Source organism: Scyliorhinus torazame, chromosome 3, assembly GCF_047496885.1.
Source record: "Scyliorhinus torazame isolate Kashiwa2021f chromosome 3, sScyTor2.1, whole genome shotgun sequence".
NCBI classification, from domain to species: domain Eukaryota; kingdom Metazoa; phylum Chordata; class Chondrichthyes; order Carcharhiniformes; family Scyliorhinidae; genus Scyliorhinus; species Scyliorhinus torazame.
This window is the reverse complement of record NC_092709.1, coordinates 296,146,400-296,166,808: the sequence shown is the minus strand read 5'-3', so window position 1 is coordinate 296,166,808 and position 20,409 is coordinate 296,146,400. Positions and strand designations below refer to the sequence as shown.

At 45.0% G+C, this 20,409-nt stretch overlaps 1 protein-coding gene across 2 annotated transcripts in view; it reads right to left on the bottom strand.

Moving 5' to 3' along the window:
* The window catches only part of myo5b (myosin VB), a 389,254-nt gene that overhangs the window by 179,344 nt on the left and 189,501 nt on the right, over positions 1 to 20,409 (bottom strand). For both annotated transcript variants that reach the window (XM_072497425.1, XM_072497424.1), the window contains exons 8-10: positions 7,618 to 7,725; positions 6,913 to 7,022; positions 363 to 628 (exon numbers count right to left, since the gene is read on the bottom strand). In XM_072497425.1, coding sequence (XP_072353526.1) covers positions 363 to 628; positions 6,913 to 7,022; positions 7,618 to 7,725 — 484 coding nt within the window. The remainder of the gene's footprint in view (positions 1 to 362; positions 629 to 6,912; positions 7,023 to 7,617; positions 7,726 to 20,409) is intronic.

The window sequence follows — 20,409 nt, the reverse complement described above, 5'->3', positions numbered from 1 at the left end:
ATTAAGGGACAAGGGAGTAACTAGGAACAGTAGTCCAGAATTTTCTGGAGGAAGGCATCAAACAAATTGACAGTCCAAGCAGATAACAATACAAAAGCAGCAGTGCATCTTTGGATAACGATGGGAACAATACTCTATCCCCTTAATTAATGAGAAATAAACAGAGACGGAGAAGGACGATACATTGGGGGAAATCATTGTCAAAAAAGGCACCAGAAGTGGAAGATGGAAAGAAAGATTGGATTTGGGAGAGAAAAAGACAAATAAAAAGTAAGAGAAACAGCACAAAAGGGTCAGAGTTTGAAAATGCAGCTATAGCTATACATTGCTCAATCTTGTGGTAACCCCATTCCAGTCTGTACCCGTAAATATCCAGCACGCCAATGAATGAGTGCTGTTTGCTGGTCGTGTGCAGTGCTTTATTGATGTGATCCACAATCCAGTTGAAAAGCTGAGCATAAATGTGCTTGGCCAGTGCATTTCTGGCATTGATGGCATGCTGTTTGGACATAGTCTTGACATAGGTTTCGGACGTTGTGACAAGCTTCCGGTGACACAGCCAGTGTTGCATCTGATCGTGCTCTACTCCCAGTAAATCACAGAAGTAGTTCAAGTGCTGATCTTTTTGCTGAAAGCACAAAAATTAACAAGTAGCGCATTAACAATTGCTTTCTGTCTATTCAATGTCAAAACCCTTCTCCTCACTACAAGTCACTTGCATACTAAAATAAAATGGGATGATAGGCTGAAGTTGGATGTTTCTATTAAAGTTGAATGCTTCAACTAATCTGTAGAATGGTCCTTAGTGGATTGGCCGCCCATTTTACACCTCGCCTGGTTTTCCTTTCCACTGGGTGGGGCATCAGCTGGCAGGAAATCTGCTACCACCCATTTTAACCCACACACCAAAGTTGAAAAGAAGGTCTAGTGGTTGTGACAATAGCTGTGGGGCTATATTAATACACAAAATCTCCCCAGTTACTTACTATCAAGGCTTCCACCCAGTGCCACTGGTACCTTATTTCAATAAAGGAGTCAACAGCTTCATAAGGAAGTAGGCGGGGAGAAAAAAAGGTCAAGAGTTTGGGCACTGCAATTGAGTAAACAGTAGCAGTAAGTGTCAGCAGCAGCATCCTGGGGGGGGGGGGGGGGGGTACTGTTGATACACTGTGAGTTGGGCATGGAGACAAAACCCACCTTGTTCTGTTTTTTTTTTTAAATTCTGTTGTGTAAATAGTTTCATTGTAAGCTTTGGGATATATTTATTGTTATTGTTTATTATGTAAAACGTATGTAAAAACGTTCATTGGAAAACTTTATTAAAACATGTATTATCAAAGTTCCTCAGGCAGCAACTTCCAAACCTAGGACTACAACCATCTAGAAGGACAATAGTAGCAGATACCTGGGAACCCCACCACCTGGCGGTTCCCCTCCAAGTCACTCACCACCCTGACTTGGAAATATATTGCTGATCCTTCACTATTGCTGGGGCAAAATCCTGGAATACCCTCCCTAACAGCATTGTGGGTGTACCTACACCTCAGGGACTACAAAGGTTCAAGAAGACAGATCACGGTCACCTTCTCAAGGGTCACGAGGGATGCGCAATAAACGCTGGTCTAGTCTTCGGCGCCCACATACCATGAACGAATAAAAATAATGTCTTGTCTGTCCACACATATGCACATCCAGCATGGTTATCAGACAGAGATCAAGGGGAGAAACAGTGGTCAATTTTATGCAGGAGTTTCCTGAAAATATTCACAAAAATACTTATTCCTTCTGTCTGCAGGAAACTAGCTTGGGTAGCTTTAATCCAGTTCCAGGTGCCCTAATTCAAACTACATTTGGAAGCTGAATTTAAAGAGGTCACCCCATCAGGAGGACGCCTCTCCACAGAGTTAGGTGGGGAAAGGCGGCCACTGTGACATCAGCAAGATTCTGGCATCATCATAAAATGGCCCAGGGAAGCCACAGGGTTGCTGCAGTGTCAAATGGAGAAATGTCACATTGCCGCAATGAGGGATAAACCTCTAAGCTTGGAGCTTTCTTGACCAGCAAGTATCCCGAATGGCAGATTTTCTGCTCCGGGTGAGCCATTGTGGGATGGAGTCAGGCCCACCAATCTCAGGCACATATCGGAAGTGACCAAAGGAGCTGCTGCCTACCAAAGCTGTTTGTTTAAAAGACCTGCCTCGGTTCTCTGTTCAACGTTATCCCAGTTGTTTGGTTATATATTAGGCCCTCTAGTCCTCATCCTTCATACCCCAACACAGATCCCCACCTAACCCCATGACCCCTCAGAAACTCCATGCTAACTCATAGCCCCACCTACCCCCACATTGCACCCGATAGTCTCCATGCCAATTCATCCCCTCATTAACTCCCGCACCCCCATTGGTCTCTCTTATCCTCCATGCCAACTCATGCCCCCCACCTCCCATGGCCTCTTTGTCCACTATGCTATAGGTTTTGCCCTTCCAGGCACAGAAATATTAAATTAAAACCACTTAAAACTACACCTTATTGCTAATGTTTACCAATACAAATATAAATCCTTTAAAACTATCTTGGTTTCCTAATACAACCTCAAAAAAATTTAGATTGACAGTGCTGTGCAAATAAATAGAAACCTATTTGAGTTGGTAAATGAAAACACATCACTGGACTCAAAGACCAGGGGGGTAGCAATCTTGACCAGCAAACGAGTGGCATCCGAGGCAGGGAGAATTGTGCCAGACAAGGGGGTAGGTACATAATGGTGAGTGGGGAGCTGGAGGGGGTGCGAGTGGTACTTGTGAACATGTATGCTCCGAATTGGAACGATGTGGAATTTATGAGGTGGGTGTTAGTCAGGTAAGGTCCCAGACTGAGAGTCACATAACCTGATCATGGGAGGGGACTTCAACACAGTCATTGATCTGGAATTGGAGCGGTCAAAATCCAGGACAGGGAGGAGACCGGCTGCGGCAAAAGAATTGAAGGGTAACAGATGAGGGGTGGGCTCGGCAATTGTAGTGTCGGATCATGCCCCGCACTGGGTGGTTCTATGGGTTAGTGTGGAGAGAGGACAACGCCCGCTGTGGAGACTGGATGTGGGGTTGCTAGCGGATGAGGCGGTCCATGGGCGGGTTAACAAGTCCATCCAGAACTACCTGGAAACAAATGATACGGGGGAGGTCTCTGCAGCGACGATCTGGGAAGCTTTGAAGGCAGTAGTCAGAGAGGAATTAATCTCGATACAGGCCCACAGAGACAAGGTGAACGGGCTGAGAGGGATAGACTGGTGGCGGAGATACTCCAGGTGGACAGGAGATACTCGGAGGCCCCGGACACAGGGCTACTGAGGGAGTGGCGGAGGTTACAGGTGGAGTTTGGGCTGTTGACCACAGGGAAAGCAGTGGAACAGTTGAGGAAGGAAAGGGTGGTGGATCTAGGAGTACGGGGAAAAGGCAAGCAGAATGTTGGTGCACCAGCTCAGGAAAAGGAAAAGGCGGCCAGGGAGCTAGGTAGAGTCAAGAGTAGAGACGGTAATACTGTCCTGGACCCAGCAGGGGTGGACGAGGTGTTTAAGGACTTTTATCGTAAATTATATGAGTCGAAACCCCCGGCTGGGGTGGAGGGGATGAGGCAATTTCTGGATCAGTAGAGGTTCCCGCGGGTGGAGGAGGACCTGGTGGAGGGGCTGGGAGCCCCAATTGAGATTGAGGAAATAATCAAGGGGCTGGAGGGCATGCATTTGGGCAAGGCCCCGGGGCCTGATGGCTACCCGGTGGAATTCTATCAGAAGTTTTCAGAGATATTGAACCCACTGCTGGTGCGGACATTTAACAAAGCAAGAGAGAAGGGAGTCCTCCACCCAACACTGTCGCAGGCCTCGATTTCATTGATCTTGAAACGGGAGAAGGATCCGGAGCAATGCGGGTCATACAGGCTGATTTCTCTACTGAATGTGGATGCCAAACTGCTGGCTAAGATACTGGCCACAGGATAGAGGACTGTGTCCCAGGGTGATAGGGGAAGACCAGACGGGATTTGTTAAGGGCAGGCAACTCAAGGCCAATGCTCGAAGGCTTCTAAAAGTTATTACGATGCCCTCAGAAGGAGAGGAGGCGGAGGTAGTGGTAGCGATGGATGCGGAGAAGGCCTTTGATCGGGTGGAGTGGAATTACCTGTGGGAGGTGCTGGGATGGTTTGGATTTGGTGAGGGCTTTATCGACTGGGTGCGGTTGCTCTATCAGGCACCAGTAGCGAGTGGGCGTACGAAGCGGCTGAGGTCGGGGTATTTTGAACTACACCAAGGGACGAGGCAAGGGTGCCCCCTCTCCCCGTTACTGTTTGCTCTGGCCATAGAGCCATTGGCCATGACGTTAAGAGCCTCTCGGAATCGAAAAGGGCTGGTTCGGTGGTGGGGCACTGGGTCTCGTTCTACGCAGATGATCTGCGCTTGTACATTTCGGACCCGTTGGAGGGGATGGGGGAATTAATGCAAATCTCGAGGGAATTTGGCAACTTTTCAGGGTATAAATTGAACATGGGGAAAAGCGAGATGTTTGCGATCCAGGCAAGAGGGCAGGAGAAGAGACTGGGAGAGCTGCCGCTTAGAATGGAAGGGAAGGGCTTTTGATATCTGGGAATCCAGATGTCCCGGAAATGGGAGGTACTACACAAGTTAAACCTATCCCGGTTGGTAGAACAAATGGAAGGGGACTTTAAGAGATGGGACATGCTCCTGCTATCACTGGCAGGGAGGATACAGACCGTGAAAATGACGGTCCTCCCCAGATTTCTGTTAGTCTTTCAGTGCCTCCATATCTTCATCCCCAAGGCCTTTTTCAAGCGGCTGAATAAGATTATTTTGGGCTTTGGGTGGGCGAGTAAAACCCCGCGAGTGAAGAAAGTGTTGCTGGAGCGCAGTCGGGGAGAGGGTGGGTTGGCGCTGACGAACTTCTGCAATTACTACTGGGCGGCTAATATAAACATGATCAGGAAGTGGGTAGTGGGGGAGGGGTCGGCATGGGAGCGGATGGAGGCGGCGTCATGCAAAGACACCAGTCTGGGAGCATTGATAACGGCACCTCTGCCGTTCTCGCCGGCCCGATACTCCACAAGTAGTGGCGGGTCTGAGGATCTGGAGGCAGTGGACGAGATATGCGAGTGGAGGGAGCATTGATTTGGATCCCAATTTATAACAACCACTGGATCAGCGATATGGCAGGGTTCATTAAATTGGAGAGGGTGAAATTCGCCTTGAGAGGGTCGGTACAAGGGTTCTTTAGGCGGTGGCAACCGTTCTTAGACTTTCTGGCAGAACAATAGACATTGGTCAATGGCAGCAGCAGCTCCGGGGGGTGGGGGGGGGGGGGGTGTACTTTATTTTTGTTTATGTTATTTACACTGGAGGGTCTGAGGGGTTGTATACACCTGTTGTGTTAAGTCGGGGTGTTAATGTTAATTTATTATTTATGTACAGGGGCGGGGAGGGGTTTGGGGGTTGCTTTTTTCGATTGTGTTTTGTACTTAACCCTGTTGGGTTCTTTTTTCTTTCTCATTTTGTTATTGATATTTTATGAAAACCTTTAATAAAAAATGTTTTAATTTTTTTTTTAAATAAAAAAAATTCAAATACTTTAATAAAATATTATTTTTTTAAAAAATGAAAACACATCATTCACTGAACAGATCGCAGTTCAACACAATCTACTCTGCTTCATATTAGAAGGTGAGAAACTTAATTTTATGAGTCAGTTTATAAATGGTAGTAGTTGCTCCTGCTATTTACAGGTCCAAGGACGAGCGCAATGGTGTAGAGGTCACCGTTTATATTAAAAAGATATTCTGCAGAATCTCCGTCTCCACTGCAAACATGCAAATACCGAAACAGTTTTTTCTTTCTCTCCGGGTGATGTACTTGAAGGCATAGATGTTCAAAAGAAGATTTGTTTCAAGGATACCTACTTTACAGGAACCCATGGGGATGTTGGCAACATCAATGCATTTTCCTTTCAACTTTTCTTAATGCTGTGACTGATGATATTTCCGGAGATGCTGACAGTCCTTTAGCATTGAATCCAAGATATCATTTTCCATGGATGGACCAGAACACGGAGTGCCACCAAGCAGTTTGATGGGGCACACACCAAGGCAAATTATGAGTATTTCACTGCATCCCCGACACTGCCCTGCACCTTGAGTCACAATATTGATATCGCCTGTGCAATTAAATGTTGATAAATGATGATCCCAAAATGTTGATGTCGTTCCATATTTAATGCTACTTCATGCCAATCCCTTGGACAACCTGGAACTCTTCCACAACACCTTATGCAACCCATACAGTCAAGCTGCAACTTCCAATATCAAGCAAGGGCTTTACACATTAAATTATTTGAGCATCAAACATGATCACATCCTTGCACCGAGGAAGGGCTTCAGGTTGAGAGAAATGACAGCTAATTAGCCATATCATAGCCGAATACTTCTCAACCACGTGTTGCATGAAATGGGGCTAAGGTACGAAATGCCTTTGCATCACTAAATGAAGAGGAACGCTGTTGCAGCCAAGTATGAAATGGATTCAGGACCTGATCTATCAACCCTGCGATTCCCCATTGCACACCTGCTTTTTGGTTAATCTACCTCACAATGTAAAAGGAAAATGCACACGGCGAGGGGATAATTAAAAGCTCATAATATAATGTCAAAGTTCATGCAATGGATATAAATTGGTGAAGTTTGGTTTGGCAGTATATCACATGCTCATGAGATTAGATTACATCCACTTTGTATATTGTCCTACTGCTCATTATTAGTTTTACACTGATGAAGCACTAATGTCTGTGGTACAGCCACTAACCAAACCCTTTTGAGTAAGTTTTAATTGGAGTAAATGCTCTGTGTCTAACTTACAGCAATGCAGCAAGAGTCTGCATCTCGTTCAGATACGATTTCCACATTTCCCAGGTGGAGAATTGAAGCTATTACTTTATAAATGTTCATCTGATGTGCATCCTTTACACCTGAAGAAAAAAAAAAAGCATTTTTACCAGTTTCAGTCGCAAGTGTACAAAAGTCTTTAGACAGCAACTCCAAATACAATTCATTTAAACTGTGTTCTAAAGTCAAAACAATACCTGGTGACCACTTTTTCCTCAACTAACATTTTCCACATGAAATTCCAAACACAAAGATGTTAAACCCAACTACTCTCATGAATTAAGTCTTCCAACTTTTATAAATACACCTTCATCCATTATTTCTCCTGCCATGGCATTGACTTTGATTTATAGAGAGTTTTGGTCCCCCAGATGCCTGCAATCCTCACTCAAGTAGCCATTCTTCACTTGCAAACAAGGAAATGCAGGCAAGCCTTTCAGTCATGGTATAAATTGCATTTAAGCCTGATCACGTCCTTGCCTGGACGGCGACTGCAAGTGGAAATTCTACCTGATATTTTCCCCTCCTTGACCTCAGAACACCAAGATCAATTCTCACGCACCATCAACACACACTTTCATGAAAGCATCACCACTTTAAAGTTACATCAAGAGCAAGACCTTTAGAGATATAATGGAAATGAATTCATCATTTGAAATCCCTGACCTTTGCCCTTACCAAGAAGTGTGAAGGCATTCCATGTCCTCTCAAAATCTTCAGCATCATTAACTCCCTCTATTAAAGTGTCACCGCCATGTGTAGTATAAAAATAGTCTTCTGCACTGCCTGAAAGACAGCAAAATTCCAGTTATTTATAATTACAAATTTACAGCAGCTCAGGAGTGTACATTGTTGTTCTATTCTGGAAGATAATGTTGTTGTGCTGCGTCATTGCAAGTTCATCAAGATAACATTTTACTGCTGGAAAATAAAAAGGTCACGGCAACTGAGTTAATCTGCATGTTTAAGACAGAAGTTAAAGTCTAAGAGGATGGAATTTTTTATTGCAATTTTACACTGATTCTAGATTACAATTAGTATTCTGACATATTTTACATAAAATTACAACACCCACCGCAGTCAATTTGTTCAAATTGTTACAGCCCACCCATATGTATGGTTTCACTGTAATCAAGATTGTGCAATTATTTAGATACCCTTTCCTTGGTGATTTCTGATTAATTGCCACAGAGATTGGGATTCCAGATTAAATCAATAAGCATAAATGCTGAAAATTCAAGTAAAAACAGGAAGATCTGAGAAAGGACAGGGAGTTCATGAGTCAGCCCATATCTGATTGAAATGTTAAAATTTGGACCTTCCCCACCCCACCACCCCATTTATCCTATTCACCACAAAGGGTCTTCCTTTGTACAGAAACCAAAGTTATTCCTGCTGACAGGGGATAATAAGAGTCCAAGTGAAAGAATTAACCTATATTCAAGTCAAGTCACTTGTAGTAGAGCATGTTCAGTGCCCACCACATCCTCTCCTCAATGCAATCATAAGAAAAATACCACAACACCACATAAGAGTGATACAACAGAGTGTTTTGCAGTTCTTTGAAAGACCGATAACTTAGTCCCATTCCTACTCTTTCCCAAAGCCCTGCAAATTGTTCCCCTTTAGGTATTTAATCCAAACTCCTTTTGAAATTTAATATTGTATCTACTTCCACCAGGCTTTGAGGCAGCCCGCCATTCATATCAACAAAGTTGTGCAAAAATGCTTTCTTACATGTTGTCTCGAATTCTTTCGTCAACACTCCTTAAATCTGTGTCACGGCCGCCGAATTTTCTCCCACTGGAAACAGTTTCACTTACGTACTCAATCAAAACATTTCACGCTTTTGAATATCCCTCTCAAATCCCATAAATCCCACCTGCACAACCCCCACTTCTAGTTTAGCATAACCTCCACCCTTATGGCCTGAATTTTAAATCTGGCAACAAAATATTAGTGAATGAACTGATGAAGGGGGCAGTGGGGAGCTGATGCAATTCAGGGAAGCTGGAAGACTTCCCGAATGTCCTGAAAAAAATTACATACAACACGCAAAATCAGGAAGGTACACTGCAGTACAAACATCAAAAACAGACCAACACAAACGGGGTTGAATGTTTAAATAGATTGAATAGTTCCTTTCCATAGATCCTTATAAACCCAGTCCATGATGTCAAAAAAGTTAGATTTCTCACGGATTTCCTGTTTCCCATGGCATGTATAGTAGTGTAGCAAATAGGAAACTGAAGCCTACAAAACAAGCCCGGATTATAAAGCTGATCAGATTTTTAAATTCAAGTACAACTTGAGGCATCTGTTAATGATCAATGTTCATTGAATTATTAACCAAAGCAGCAACAACGTGCATTTACACCAGTAAGACTTCCTGAGACTGGAGCGTTATCAAACAAATTGTGACACGAGAAAATGAAGCAAACGTTAAGACAGGTGACCAAAATATTGGTCAAAGAGGTAAGTTTTAAAGGAACATTTTAAAGAAGGAAAGGTGTGTAGGGAAGTCTACGGAGGGAATTCAAAAACTTATGGCCTAGATGGCTGAAGGCTCAGATATCAATTTGTGCTTGGGGTGGGGGTTCAGAGTTTTTGGAAAGCTGGAAGATTGGAGAAGATCATAGAAAGGTTGAGAGGAGCATATCAGTGAACTAATTTATACACAAGAGGTGGATCAAGCGTCAATGTGGATCAAATAGGATATCTGACCCTGTGACAAAGAGATTGAGTAAAAGGCTGTAATACAATGGATTCTAGAACTACTAGCATTGTGAAATAGCGAGCAGTCTGTATCGGGCAGTTAATTGACAATGACAGAAGGATTCCAAAAATGACACTCCTTCTGTCAAGATTTGTGTGTCAACACTGTTTAAATTTCCAGTCACAGATATCAAATAAAACTTTGTCAGTTTTAAAGAAAGAAAAAATAAAGAAAAAACAGCATTATTCAGTACATTTCATGACCACAGGACACCCCTAAATTCTTGGCTTTACATCAAATTAATTACTTTTGAAGTACAGTCACTGCTGTAACGTAGGAAACGTGACAGTCCGTTTGTGCACCGCATATTCTGACAAATAGCAATGTGATAATAACCAGATCATCAGTTTTAGCGATGTCGATTGAGGGACAAACATTTACCAGGTCACTGGGGATAGCTCCGCTACCCTTCCTTTGAAATATGTCATGGGATCTTTCACATCTACCTGAAAGAGCAGATGGGGTCTTAGTTGAATGTTTTAACCACAAAATGACACCTCTACTATTGCAGCACTCGCTCAGTACTACTGGAGTGTCAGCCTAGATTTCCTGTTCCAAAAAGCAAACAATATGAAGTAAGATCCCTAGATCATGCTAAGCATTTCCGATGAGATTCTTTGTCAAGATGTTGGCCAGTACGTGAAGGCCCTCAACCACCGATGGTAGTTAAATGGTCTATCCTAAATCAAACTGTGTCTGTAACTTTTTACGACTCGCAAGTAACTCCAGGGTAGGGGCAAATGAGTACTGACGGTCCACCTCAAGGATGGAGTCCACCAGCCTCTGCTGCAGCACCCTCGCAGTCCTTTCCACGTGTGCTTTGTAGGAAATGATCTCCCACTAATTACCACCTTAAGGGCTTCCCACAGCGTAGGTGAGATAAACTCGCTTTTATTACATTTGAAATTGGTCCCCAATGGCGGCGGACATACTCGCAAAATCCCTCGTCTGCCAACAGTGCCGTAGCAACCTCTATGGCGTGCATTGGGACGGACCTGATTCTAGGGCTAAATCCATAAAATGTGGAGCATGGTCCAAAATCACAATCACAATCACATATCTATCATGAGAATACACTAAGATCTTAGCAGTCGAAAATTGAACCCTTTTATTGATCAGAATCGCTGCCCCCCAGGCCTACCATCGAAAAGCAAAATACTTGACTCAGCCACCCGTTTCACAACCTAGTCTGGTCCCTTACCCGCAAGTGAGTCTCCTGCTGAAAGACCACATGGTGTCATTTAGCACCAGTGCACACAAACATGGACCAGGCATAATGGCACCTGGGAATTGTCTCCCAGGCCATTGGAGACCCCGGGCGGTCAGGGTCTCCAGAAGGTGGTACCCTGGCACTCGCTGCCGCCTGGGCACCCTGACACTGCCACCCGGGCTCCCCAGCACTGCGCCCAGGTGGCACTGTCAGATTGTTAGTGCCAGGGATCAAGCCCAGAGGTGCCTTGCCTAGGGGTGCTCTACCCTTAGGAGGTTGGGTGAGGGGGTGTTCAAGGACCCCCTAAGAGGGAGGTTGGGGCAGTAGGATGGGGGGGTGGGGGGGGGGGAAGGGAGCCTGAGGCCAGGGTGTGGTGTCCGTGGGGTGTCGAGAGATCGGGGCAGCGTTTAAAAATGGCGTCCCGATCTCTTCCTGCACTGGCAAAGTGAAACAAGGGCAGCCTCGGCGGCGCATTCCCAACCAAGGCCAGAAAAAGAAGTTCCATTGATTGCAGGATCGTTCTCGGCGCTGCAGGCGCCCACTATACTCACCCAAATGGTACCCGTATTCTGCATGTTAAATGGTGGCCAAAATGTATTCCCATTGTCATCTTTTTACTTGTCTTACGAAGAGTTTCGAAGGTCAAAAGTATCCTTTCAAATAAGTGGTGGGGCAGACAATATGATAGACAGCAACATGAGATTTACAATGAAATATGACATGTTACCAGCATGCTGTTTTTACAAGTACATCAGCTTATTTTTTCACGATGTGTATGAACTTGCGCTGTGAAGTATTAAGCAGTCACATTTTTGCAATGCACTATAAACATTATTGCAAAGAATTTAATCAAAACTTCTTAGAGTGTTTTGAACGGACTCAGAAAATGCTGGAAAATGCTCTGTCAGGGAGCATCTGTGAAGAGAAACAGAATTATTGATTCAGGTCGATGACCATTCATCAGAACATTGATTCAAAGATGATTAATCTACATGTATATTGGACAAATGAAATCGACAAAGCTAGCCTGAAAAACGAGTTACTAGAGTGTATCTGGGACAACTTGAGTAGAAAATGAAAGTTGCCATAGTCCCAGATGGCCATAGGTTGCTTTCCCCTTTGAAGGGTGAGAGCTGACTAGTGGCGATTTAACCTGAGGATCACCACACCTCAGGCGAGGGGCAAGGTTGAGAAGGCAGGACCTTCATTATTTGAGATTTGCCTCATGTGTGAGATCAATCTCTGGAGCCCACATATCACTTGGCTGAAACCTGTCCCCATCTTAAAGTAGTACATTACAGAAATTAACCAGGGATTGATCAGTGCCCTGATTAAGGCCACGGCAGGAAGGCCCTGCCCTGCCGCCAATTTAAGTGGGCAATTAATGTGGGAAGCCCAAAAAGCAAACCCTTTGCTTGGGGGTTCCTGGGGGGCAGGGATCAGCTCATTCGAAGACATTCAGTGCCTCATCTAGGCACCTAACATCAGGAGGGAGGGGGGGGGGGGGGTTGCTGAGAGCCCTTGCAGCCAACAGATTAGCATTGCCACTGAAGAGGTAGTGGCTGTTGCAGGTATTATATCCATTCCAGACCTAGGATTGCTGAGGGACTCAGGCTCAGGTGAGTGGTGGCAGGTTGGCAGCATGGGAAGGTGGCAGGCTCTCAGCTGACTCTTCCCCCTTCCCAATGCCAGTTTCCTCCAACAGGCACGGAGTGAGCTCTGGAATAAGGGACATGCCCCACCCTTGGAAGCCCACCTACACCCTCAACAGGATGATATCAACGGCAGTAGAATAAGGCCCTTAAGTGGAGATTAACAGCCCACTTAAGGGCCTTAGTTGGTAGCCAGGGAGCAAGGCTGTCCATAAGGCTTTCCACCATGGACTTAGTTGGGGTAGAGGCAGGAAGGTGACACTTGCCTCCAAACTCACTTTGTGGGTGAGCATTAAATTCCATGTAATATGATCAAATTGAAAAGGGGATTTGATGATCTGATTGGCTCATTCATGTCCCAAGCTCTCATGTTTTGGAATCAGATCTTATTTGATTACATATATCAGATGAATCCTCTCGGTTTCTAGGTGGTGGTGTAGTGGTATTGTCACTGGACTAGTAATGCAGAGACCCAGAGTAATGCTCTGGAGATCCGGGTTCGAATACTAACATGGCAGATGGTGAAATTTGAATTCAATAATAAAAAACAATCTGGAATTGAAAGTCTAACGATAGCCATGAAACCATTGCGGATGTCGTATAAACTCATCTGGTTCACTAACGTCCTTTAGGGAAGGAAATCTGCCGTGCTTACCTGGTCTGGCCTACACGTGACTCCAGATCCACAGCAATGTAGTTGACTCTTAAAATGCCACTCAGCTCAAGGGTAATTAGGGATGGGCAACAAATGCTGGCCCTGCCTGCGACGCCCACATCCCATGAAAGAATAAAGAAACTTGATCACAGATCTGCAATCCTGTGAGTGATCAGCAAATTCTTTGGAGTGCAGGGCTGGGAATTAAATTTCCCAACAAATGAGAACCGGAGAGCTTTCAGTGCTCAGAATATCAAAAGATTCAAACCATAATATAACTACATATAATCAAATTAATAATTAAGTGTGCAGTGCTAATGAGAATAGAGTCAATGTAGTTTTCATTGCCAATCAGAGATTGCAGACATCTGTCCATGGTATTATTTGAGATTTGCCTCATGTGTGAGATCAATCTCTGGAGCCCACACATCACTTGGCTGAAATCCATAAATGTCACAAATTAGTGCACTTACAGAAAGACGGAATCACTTAGTATATTAGTTCCTACGAACTTGACTGAAGTAAGAATGATCGGTGTTGGCAGGGCTTCAAATCACAGCCACGGCGTCGAGGAAGATACAGAAAACAAAAAGAGGCCCAGTGGAAAATTGACACAGGAATCAAGGAAAATTAGAGGGAAAGTGGACATCGGCTACTGTGATATGCCTCAAAGTGGTACGATAAACCTGTTAGTACTTCTAACCCAAAAACTGGTGCATTACTTGAGCAGGCCTCAACAGGAAAATAACACTGTGCGAAGAACTGTCCATGCATCTGCCCCACTCTCACCCTTTGCCCAATTCTTTATATTTTACAAATCACCATTACGCTTTCTATTTAAGCTTTTTTCCCCCCAAGAGAATAAATTATATTCATAGAACATAGAACATACAGCACAGAACAGGCCCTTCGGCCCACGATGTTGTGCCAAACTTTTGTCCTAGATTAAGAACAAATCAATCTACACTCGAGCATTTTACCGTAATCCATGTACCTATCCAATAGCCGCTTGAAGGTCCCGAATGTTTCCGACTCAACTACTTCCACAGGCAGTGCATTCCTTGCCCCCACTACTCTCTGGGTAAAGGACCTATCTCTGACATCCCCCCCTATATCTTCCACCATTCACCTTAAATTTATGTCCCGTTGTAATGGTTTGTTCCACCCGAGGAAAAAGTCTCTGACTGTCTACTCTATCTATTCCCCTGATCATCTTATAAACCTCTATCAAATCGCCCCTCATCCTTCTCCGTTCTATTGAGAAAAGGCCTAGCACCCTCAACCTTTCCTCGTAAGACATACTCTCCATTCCAGGCAACATCCTGTTAAATATCCTTTGCACCTTTTCCAAAGCTTCCACATCCTTCCTAAAATGAGGCGACCAGAACTGCACACAGTGCTCCAAATGTGGCCTTACCAAGGTTTTGCACAGCTGCATCATCACTTCACAGCTCTTAAATTCAATCCCTCTGCTAATGAACGCTAGCACACCATAGGCCTTCTGCATAGCTCTGTCCACTTGAGTGGCAACTTTCAAAGATCTATGAACATAGAACCCAAGATCTCTCTGCTCCTCCACATTGCCAAGAACCCTACCGTTACCCCTGTATTCCACATTCATATTTGTCATTCCAAAATGGACAACCTCACACTTTTCAGGATTAAACTCCATCTGCCATTTCTCAGTCCAGCACTGCATCCTATCTATGTCTCTTTACAGCCGACAACAGCCCTCCTCACTATCCACAACTCCACCAATCTTCGTATCGTCTGCAAATTTATTGACCCACCCTTCAACGCCCCCATCCAAGTCATCAACGAAAATCACAAACAGCAGAGGACCCAGAACTGATCCCTGCGGTGCACCACTGGTAACTGGGCTCCAGGCTGAATATTTGCCATCCACCACCGCTCTCTGACTTCCATCGGTTAGCCAGTTCGTTATCCAACTGGCCAAATTCCCCACTATCCCATGCCTCCTTACTTTCTGCATAAGCCGACCATGGGGAGCCTTATCAAATGCCTTACTAAAATCCATGTACACTACATCCACTGATTTACCTTCATCCACGTGCTTGGTCACCTCCTCAAAGAATTCAATAAGATTTGTGAGGCAAGACTTACCCCTCACAAATCCGTGCTGACTATCTCTAATCAAGCAGTGTCTTTCCAGATGCACAGAAATCCTATCCCCCAGTACCCTTTCCATTACTTTGCCTACCACCAAAGTAAGACTAACTGGCCTGTAATTCCCAGGGTTATCCCTATTCCCTTTTTTGAACAGGGGCACGGCATTCGTCACTCTCCAATCCCCTGGTACCACCCCTGTTGACAGTGAGGACGAAGATCATTGCCAACAACTCTGCAATTTCATCTCTTGCTTCCCATAGAACCCTTGGATATATCCCATCAGGCGCGGGGGACTTGTCTATCCTCAAGTTTTTCAAAATGCCCAACACATCTTCCTTCCTAACAAGTATCTCCTCGAGCTTACCAGTCTGTTTCACACTGTCCTCTCCAACAATATGGCCCCTCTCATTCATAAATCCTGAAGAAAAGTACTTGTTCAAGACCTCTCCTATCTCTTCAGACTCAATACACAATCTCCCGCTACTGTCCTTGATCGGACCTACCCTTGCTCTATTCATTCTCATATTTCTCACATATGTGTAAAAGGCCTTGGGGTTTTCCTTGATCCTAACCGCCAAAGATTTTTCATGCCCTCTCTTAGCTCTCCTAATCCCTTTCTTCAGTTCCTCCTGACTATCTTGTATCTCTCCAGCGCCCTGTCTGAACCTTGTTTTCTCAGCCTTACACAAGTACCCTTCTTCCTCTTAACAAGACATTCAACCTCTCGTCAACCATGGGTCCCTCACCTGACCATTTCTTCCCTGCCTGACAGGGACATACATATCAAGGACACGTAGTATCTGTTCCTTGAACAAGTTCCACATTTCAATTGTGTTCTTCCCTGACAGCCTATGTTCCTAACCTTTCCACTTCAGTTCTTGTCTGACAGAATCGTATTTACCCTTCCCCCAATTGCAAACCTTGCCCTGTTGCACGCACCTATCCCTCTCCATTACTAAAGTGAAAGTCACAGAATTGTGGTCACTATCTCCAAAATGATCCCCCATTATCAAATCTATCACTTGCCCTGGTTCATTACCAAGTACCAAATCTAATATGGCCTCCCCTCTGGTCGGACAATCTACATACTGTGTTAGAATAGCTTCCTGGACACACTGCACAAACATGACCCCATCCAAGCTATTTTGATCTAAAGAGTTTCCACTCAATATTTGGGAAGTTGAAGTCACCCATGACTACTACTACCCTGTGACCTCTGCACCTTTCCAAAATCTGTTTCCCAATCTGTTCCTCCACATCTCTGCTGCTATTGGGGGGCCTACAGAAAACTCCCAACAAGGTGACTGCTCCTTTCCTATTTCTGACTTCAACCCATGCTACCTCCGTAGGCAGATTCTCCTCGAACTGCCTTTCTGCAGCTGTTATACTATCTCTAATTAACAATGCCGAGAGTCTCGCCCGTGCCCACAGAACCGCCTGTCTGTACCTCGAACTATTGAGTCCCCTATAACTAGTGCTCTCCTAATCTCCCCCCTTCCTTTCTGAGCCCCAGAGCCGGACCTCGTGCCAGAGACCCGGTCACTGCAGCCTATCCCTGCTAGGTAATCCCCCCCAACAGTATCCAAAGCGGTATACTTATTGTTGAGAGGAACAACCACAGGGGATCCCTGTACTGACTGCTTCCTCCTCTTCCCACCTCTAACTGTTACCCAGCTACCTTTGTTCTCAGGTGTAACTATATCCCTGTAGCTTCTATCTATCACCCCTTCAGCTTCCCGAATGACCCTCAGTTCATCCAGCTCCAATTCCCTAACACTGTCTGTGAGGAGCTGGAGATGGCTGCACTTCCCTCAGGTGAAGTCAGCAAGGACACCGGTGGTCTCCCTTACCTCGAACATTCTGCAGGAGGAACATTCCATTGCCCTAGCTGCCATCACCTCTACTTAGTCTCTCAGTAAAAAAGAGGGGAAAAAAAGTAATAACTTACCTGCTCACAGCACTGAGTCTTTGTTTTTTAAGGTTAGAGGAGGAGGGATGGTGGGAGACACTACACGTGTAGTGTCTTGCGTTTCCTCACCGTTCAAATTTATTGGGTAATACAACCTTCCCTGGTCTCCCCACGGCCAACTTCCGGTTTCCTGCTCCGAAAAAGCAAGTTAAAAATCAAAAACTCAGCTTACCTTCCAGCTCTCTCCTCCAAAAATCGCTCCCCTCTCCGCTGGAAGAATGAGGCCGAAATCTCGGAGGCAAGTGCCTTTTTAAAGAAAATACAAACCTTCCCAGGTCTCCCCATGGCCGACTTCCAGTTTCCTGCTCCGAATGCAGCATGGTAGCATAGCGATTAACACAATTGCTTCACAGCTCCAGGGTCGCAGGTTCGATTCCCGGCTTGGGTCTGTGCGGAGTCTGCACGCTCTCCCAGTGTGTGCGTGGGTTTCCTCCGGGTGCTCCGGTTTCCTCCCACAGTCCAAAGATGTGCAGGTTAGGTGGATTGGCCATGCTAAATTGCCCTTAGTGTCCAAAATTGCCCTTAGTGTTGGGTGGAGTTACTGGGTTACGGGGATAGGGTGGAGGTGTGCGGTTGGGAAAGGTGCTCTTTCCAAGAGCCGGTGCAGACTCGATGGCCCGAATGGCCTCCTTCTGCACTGTAAATTCTATGAATCTATGAAAAGTGAGTTAAAAATCAAAAACTCAGCTTTCCTTCCAGCTCTCCCCTCCAAAAATATTCCTTTAGTTTCCCCATTGTAATTCAGTTACAAAAACCTACAACCCATTTTTGTTTCCCTTCTCAAAATACCTCATTTTTTTTACATTCAGCACTGTCCACCATATTTAAAATAGTCAGTCAGCATTCCAAAACATCACTGTTACAATCACTTCCTTGGATTCATACGCTAAGCTGATATTCGCTCATTCCAATACTTGCGTTTTTTTGAGAGATTCATGATACAGTTTATCACTTGGGCTTTGATCAAATTGCACAATTCAGGCATTTCTTATATAACTTATATGCTACACTAAAGTGAATTACGTTGTTCTCATTGTTAGTTGTCATCCTTCCCTCTCTAGCACTGAGCAGCTAGTCAAAAATGTTTCTCCTCTCTACAAAGCATCCAGTTCTCCCACACAACTTGTCAAGAGAAATAAACCTGGATAATCAAACATTGTCTTTGGGATGGTACAGAAGTGGACAAAGGTGAGGCACTGAAGGGCTGCCGGCAATTTAAATCATCAGGAAAGGGGTTTATTTTCTTTGTAAAGCAGGAGATTAATATATTGATTTTTGCAGATTAGGAAGGAGGCCGACAAAGGTGTTTCAGAGAGATGATTCACTATAGGTACTGATTTCAACACCAGGTGATAAAAAAGAAGAATAAAAAAGCATTAATATATAAATCCTAGGATTCATATAAATTAAACAATGAGGACAATGTACAATTAAATCCCAGGAATGCAAAGAATCTGTCTGGCATTCTCACTGGATCGATGTTGAAGCCAGAAATGTCTGACCAACCGCAAGCAATATACATCTGGATATTTTGTGCCGTAACAGTGGCGGGGCAGAGCCTGATAGAGCCAGCAAGCCTGGCTACACACAGATCCGGGCATCCTTCTTAAAGGGTGACCCAATCGCAAAGTGCAGTTAAAGGCTCCCGAGACAGGATCTTTGACAGACAAGGGGAAGGCCCCAACCCTCGAAAGCAGAGGGCGAACCTTCGCCCCCCACCAGTCAACGGTCTGGTCACCCCTCCCACACCACGCAGGCATCAGGGTGATCCAAACCGACCAGACGGCCCCCCCTCCCCTCCATCTTCGATGGCATCAGGGAATCCCCCTATTCTCAGGGAAAACCTCCCCACCCACCCCCAAATGGGGTGCCCTAGAGACCCTGCCCCTGGCCTCACCCCCTGGCATTGCCTCATCCCCAGCACTGCCTCGGCACCACCCCCTAGCAATGCCAACCTATACACCAGTGGCACCTTCCAGCCAAGCCGACAGCACACCCCCACCGGAGGATTCCCAGCGGTAAGGGGTGAATTCTAGGCAAAGATCCCGCCGCCAGCCAATATTGCACCGACTCTGCCGCCACGAAACATTCGGCGGGTTGCATGGAAAATCCTGCCCTTCGGCACATTTCCTTCCCGAAAGGGCATTAGTGAACCAAATGGGTTTTTCCAACAATCCAGTAACTTCGTGGTCACCATGACTTGGGCAAGCTTTTTATTCCAGGTTTAAAAATTAATTGGACCCAAATGCTACAGGCCCCTGGATTACAGGTCAGTAACATCAGTACAATGCCACTGTCCCCCAATGAAATTGCACCATTTTGATAACCAGATAGCTTTCCAGTTCAAGGTTTGTATTCACTACACTGATATATGTTATACTCCAATATGTAATGAAGACTTTCCTTGTAATTGTTCTCAGTTCTTCCCTCAAATAACCTCCATAATTACATTACAAGACACTAAAACGCAACCAAGTTCATCAAAGAGAGAGTTAATTTGAGGAGAGACAAACATCATTAATGGCAGCACATGTTAGTGTAGTAAAGATCTATTGTATTGGATAAGGTTTACCTAATCGTTTTGGCAAACTTTTTTAATCCGCAAATGTGGAACGCGGTTTCATGAATATCCTTTAAAGTATTTTTTTCCTATAATTGTCAGGCATCAAGTTCATAAGTCATACGAACCACTCACACTGGAGCAATTAGTTATACATATTTCTCACTCGTACTGCAGCTTACAAACAGTTAGATCATACCCATTTGTGTTTAGACTTAGGTAAGTCAGTCATGGGACATGAATGGGATAGAGATAATGTAATTAATGGGAGGAGCCAGGTCAGTAGCAAGCAATTTTGGCTGTAGTATTTTGCAGTCTGATAAAGACGGAGGGATCTTCAGCCTCTCGCTCTCACTCTCCAAACAGTCTTTCCAAGAAATCTCTACACAAAAGAGTACAGCAAGTCATGACCGTGACCAAAATCAGTAACCATCGTCAGGCAGTACATTGTCCTGGCCAACCCACCAGTTTCCAGTTAACCGGCTGCCTCCAAACCAGATTCCTAAGATCCACTCGGT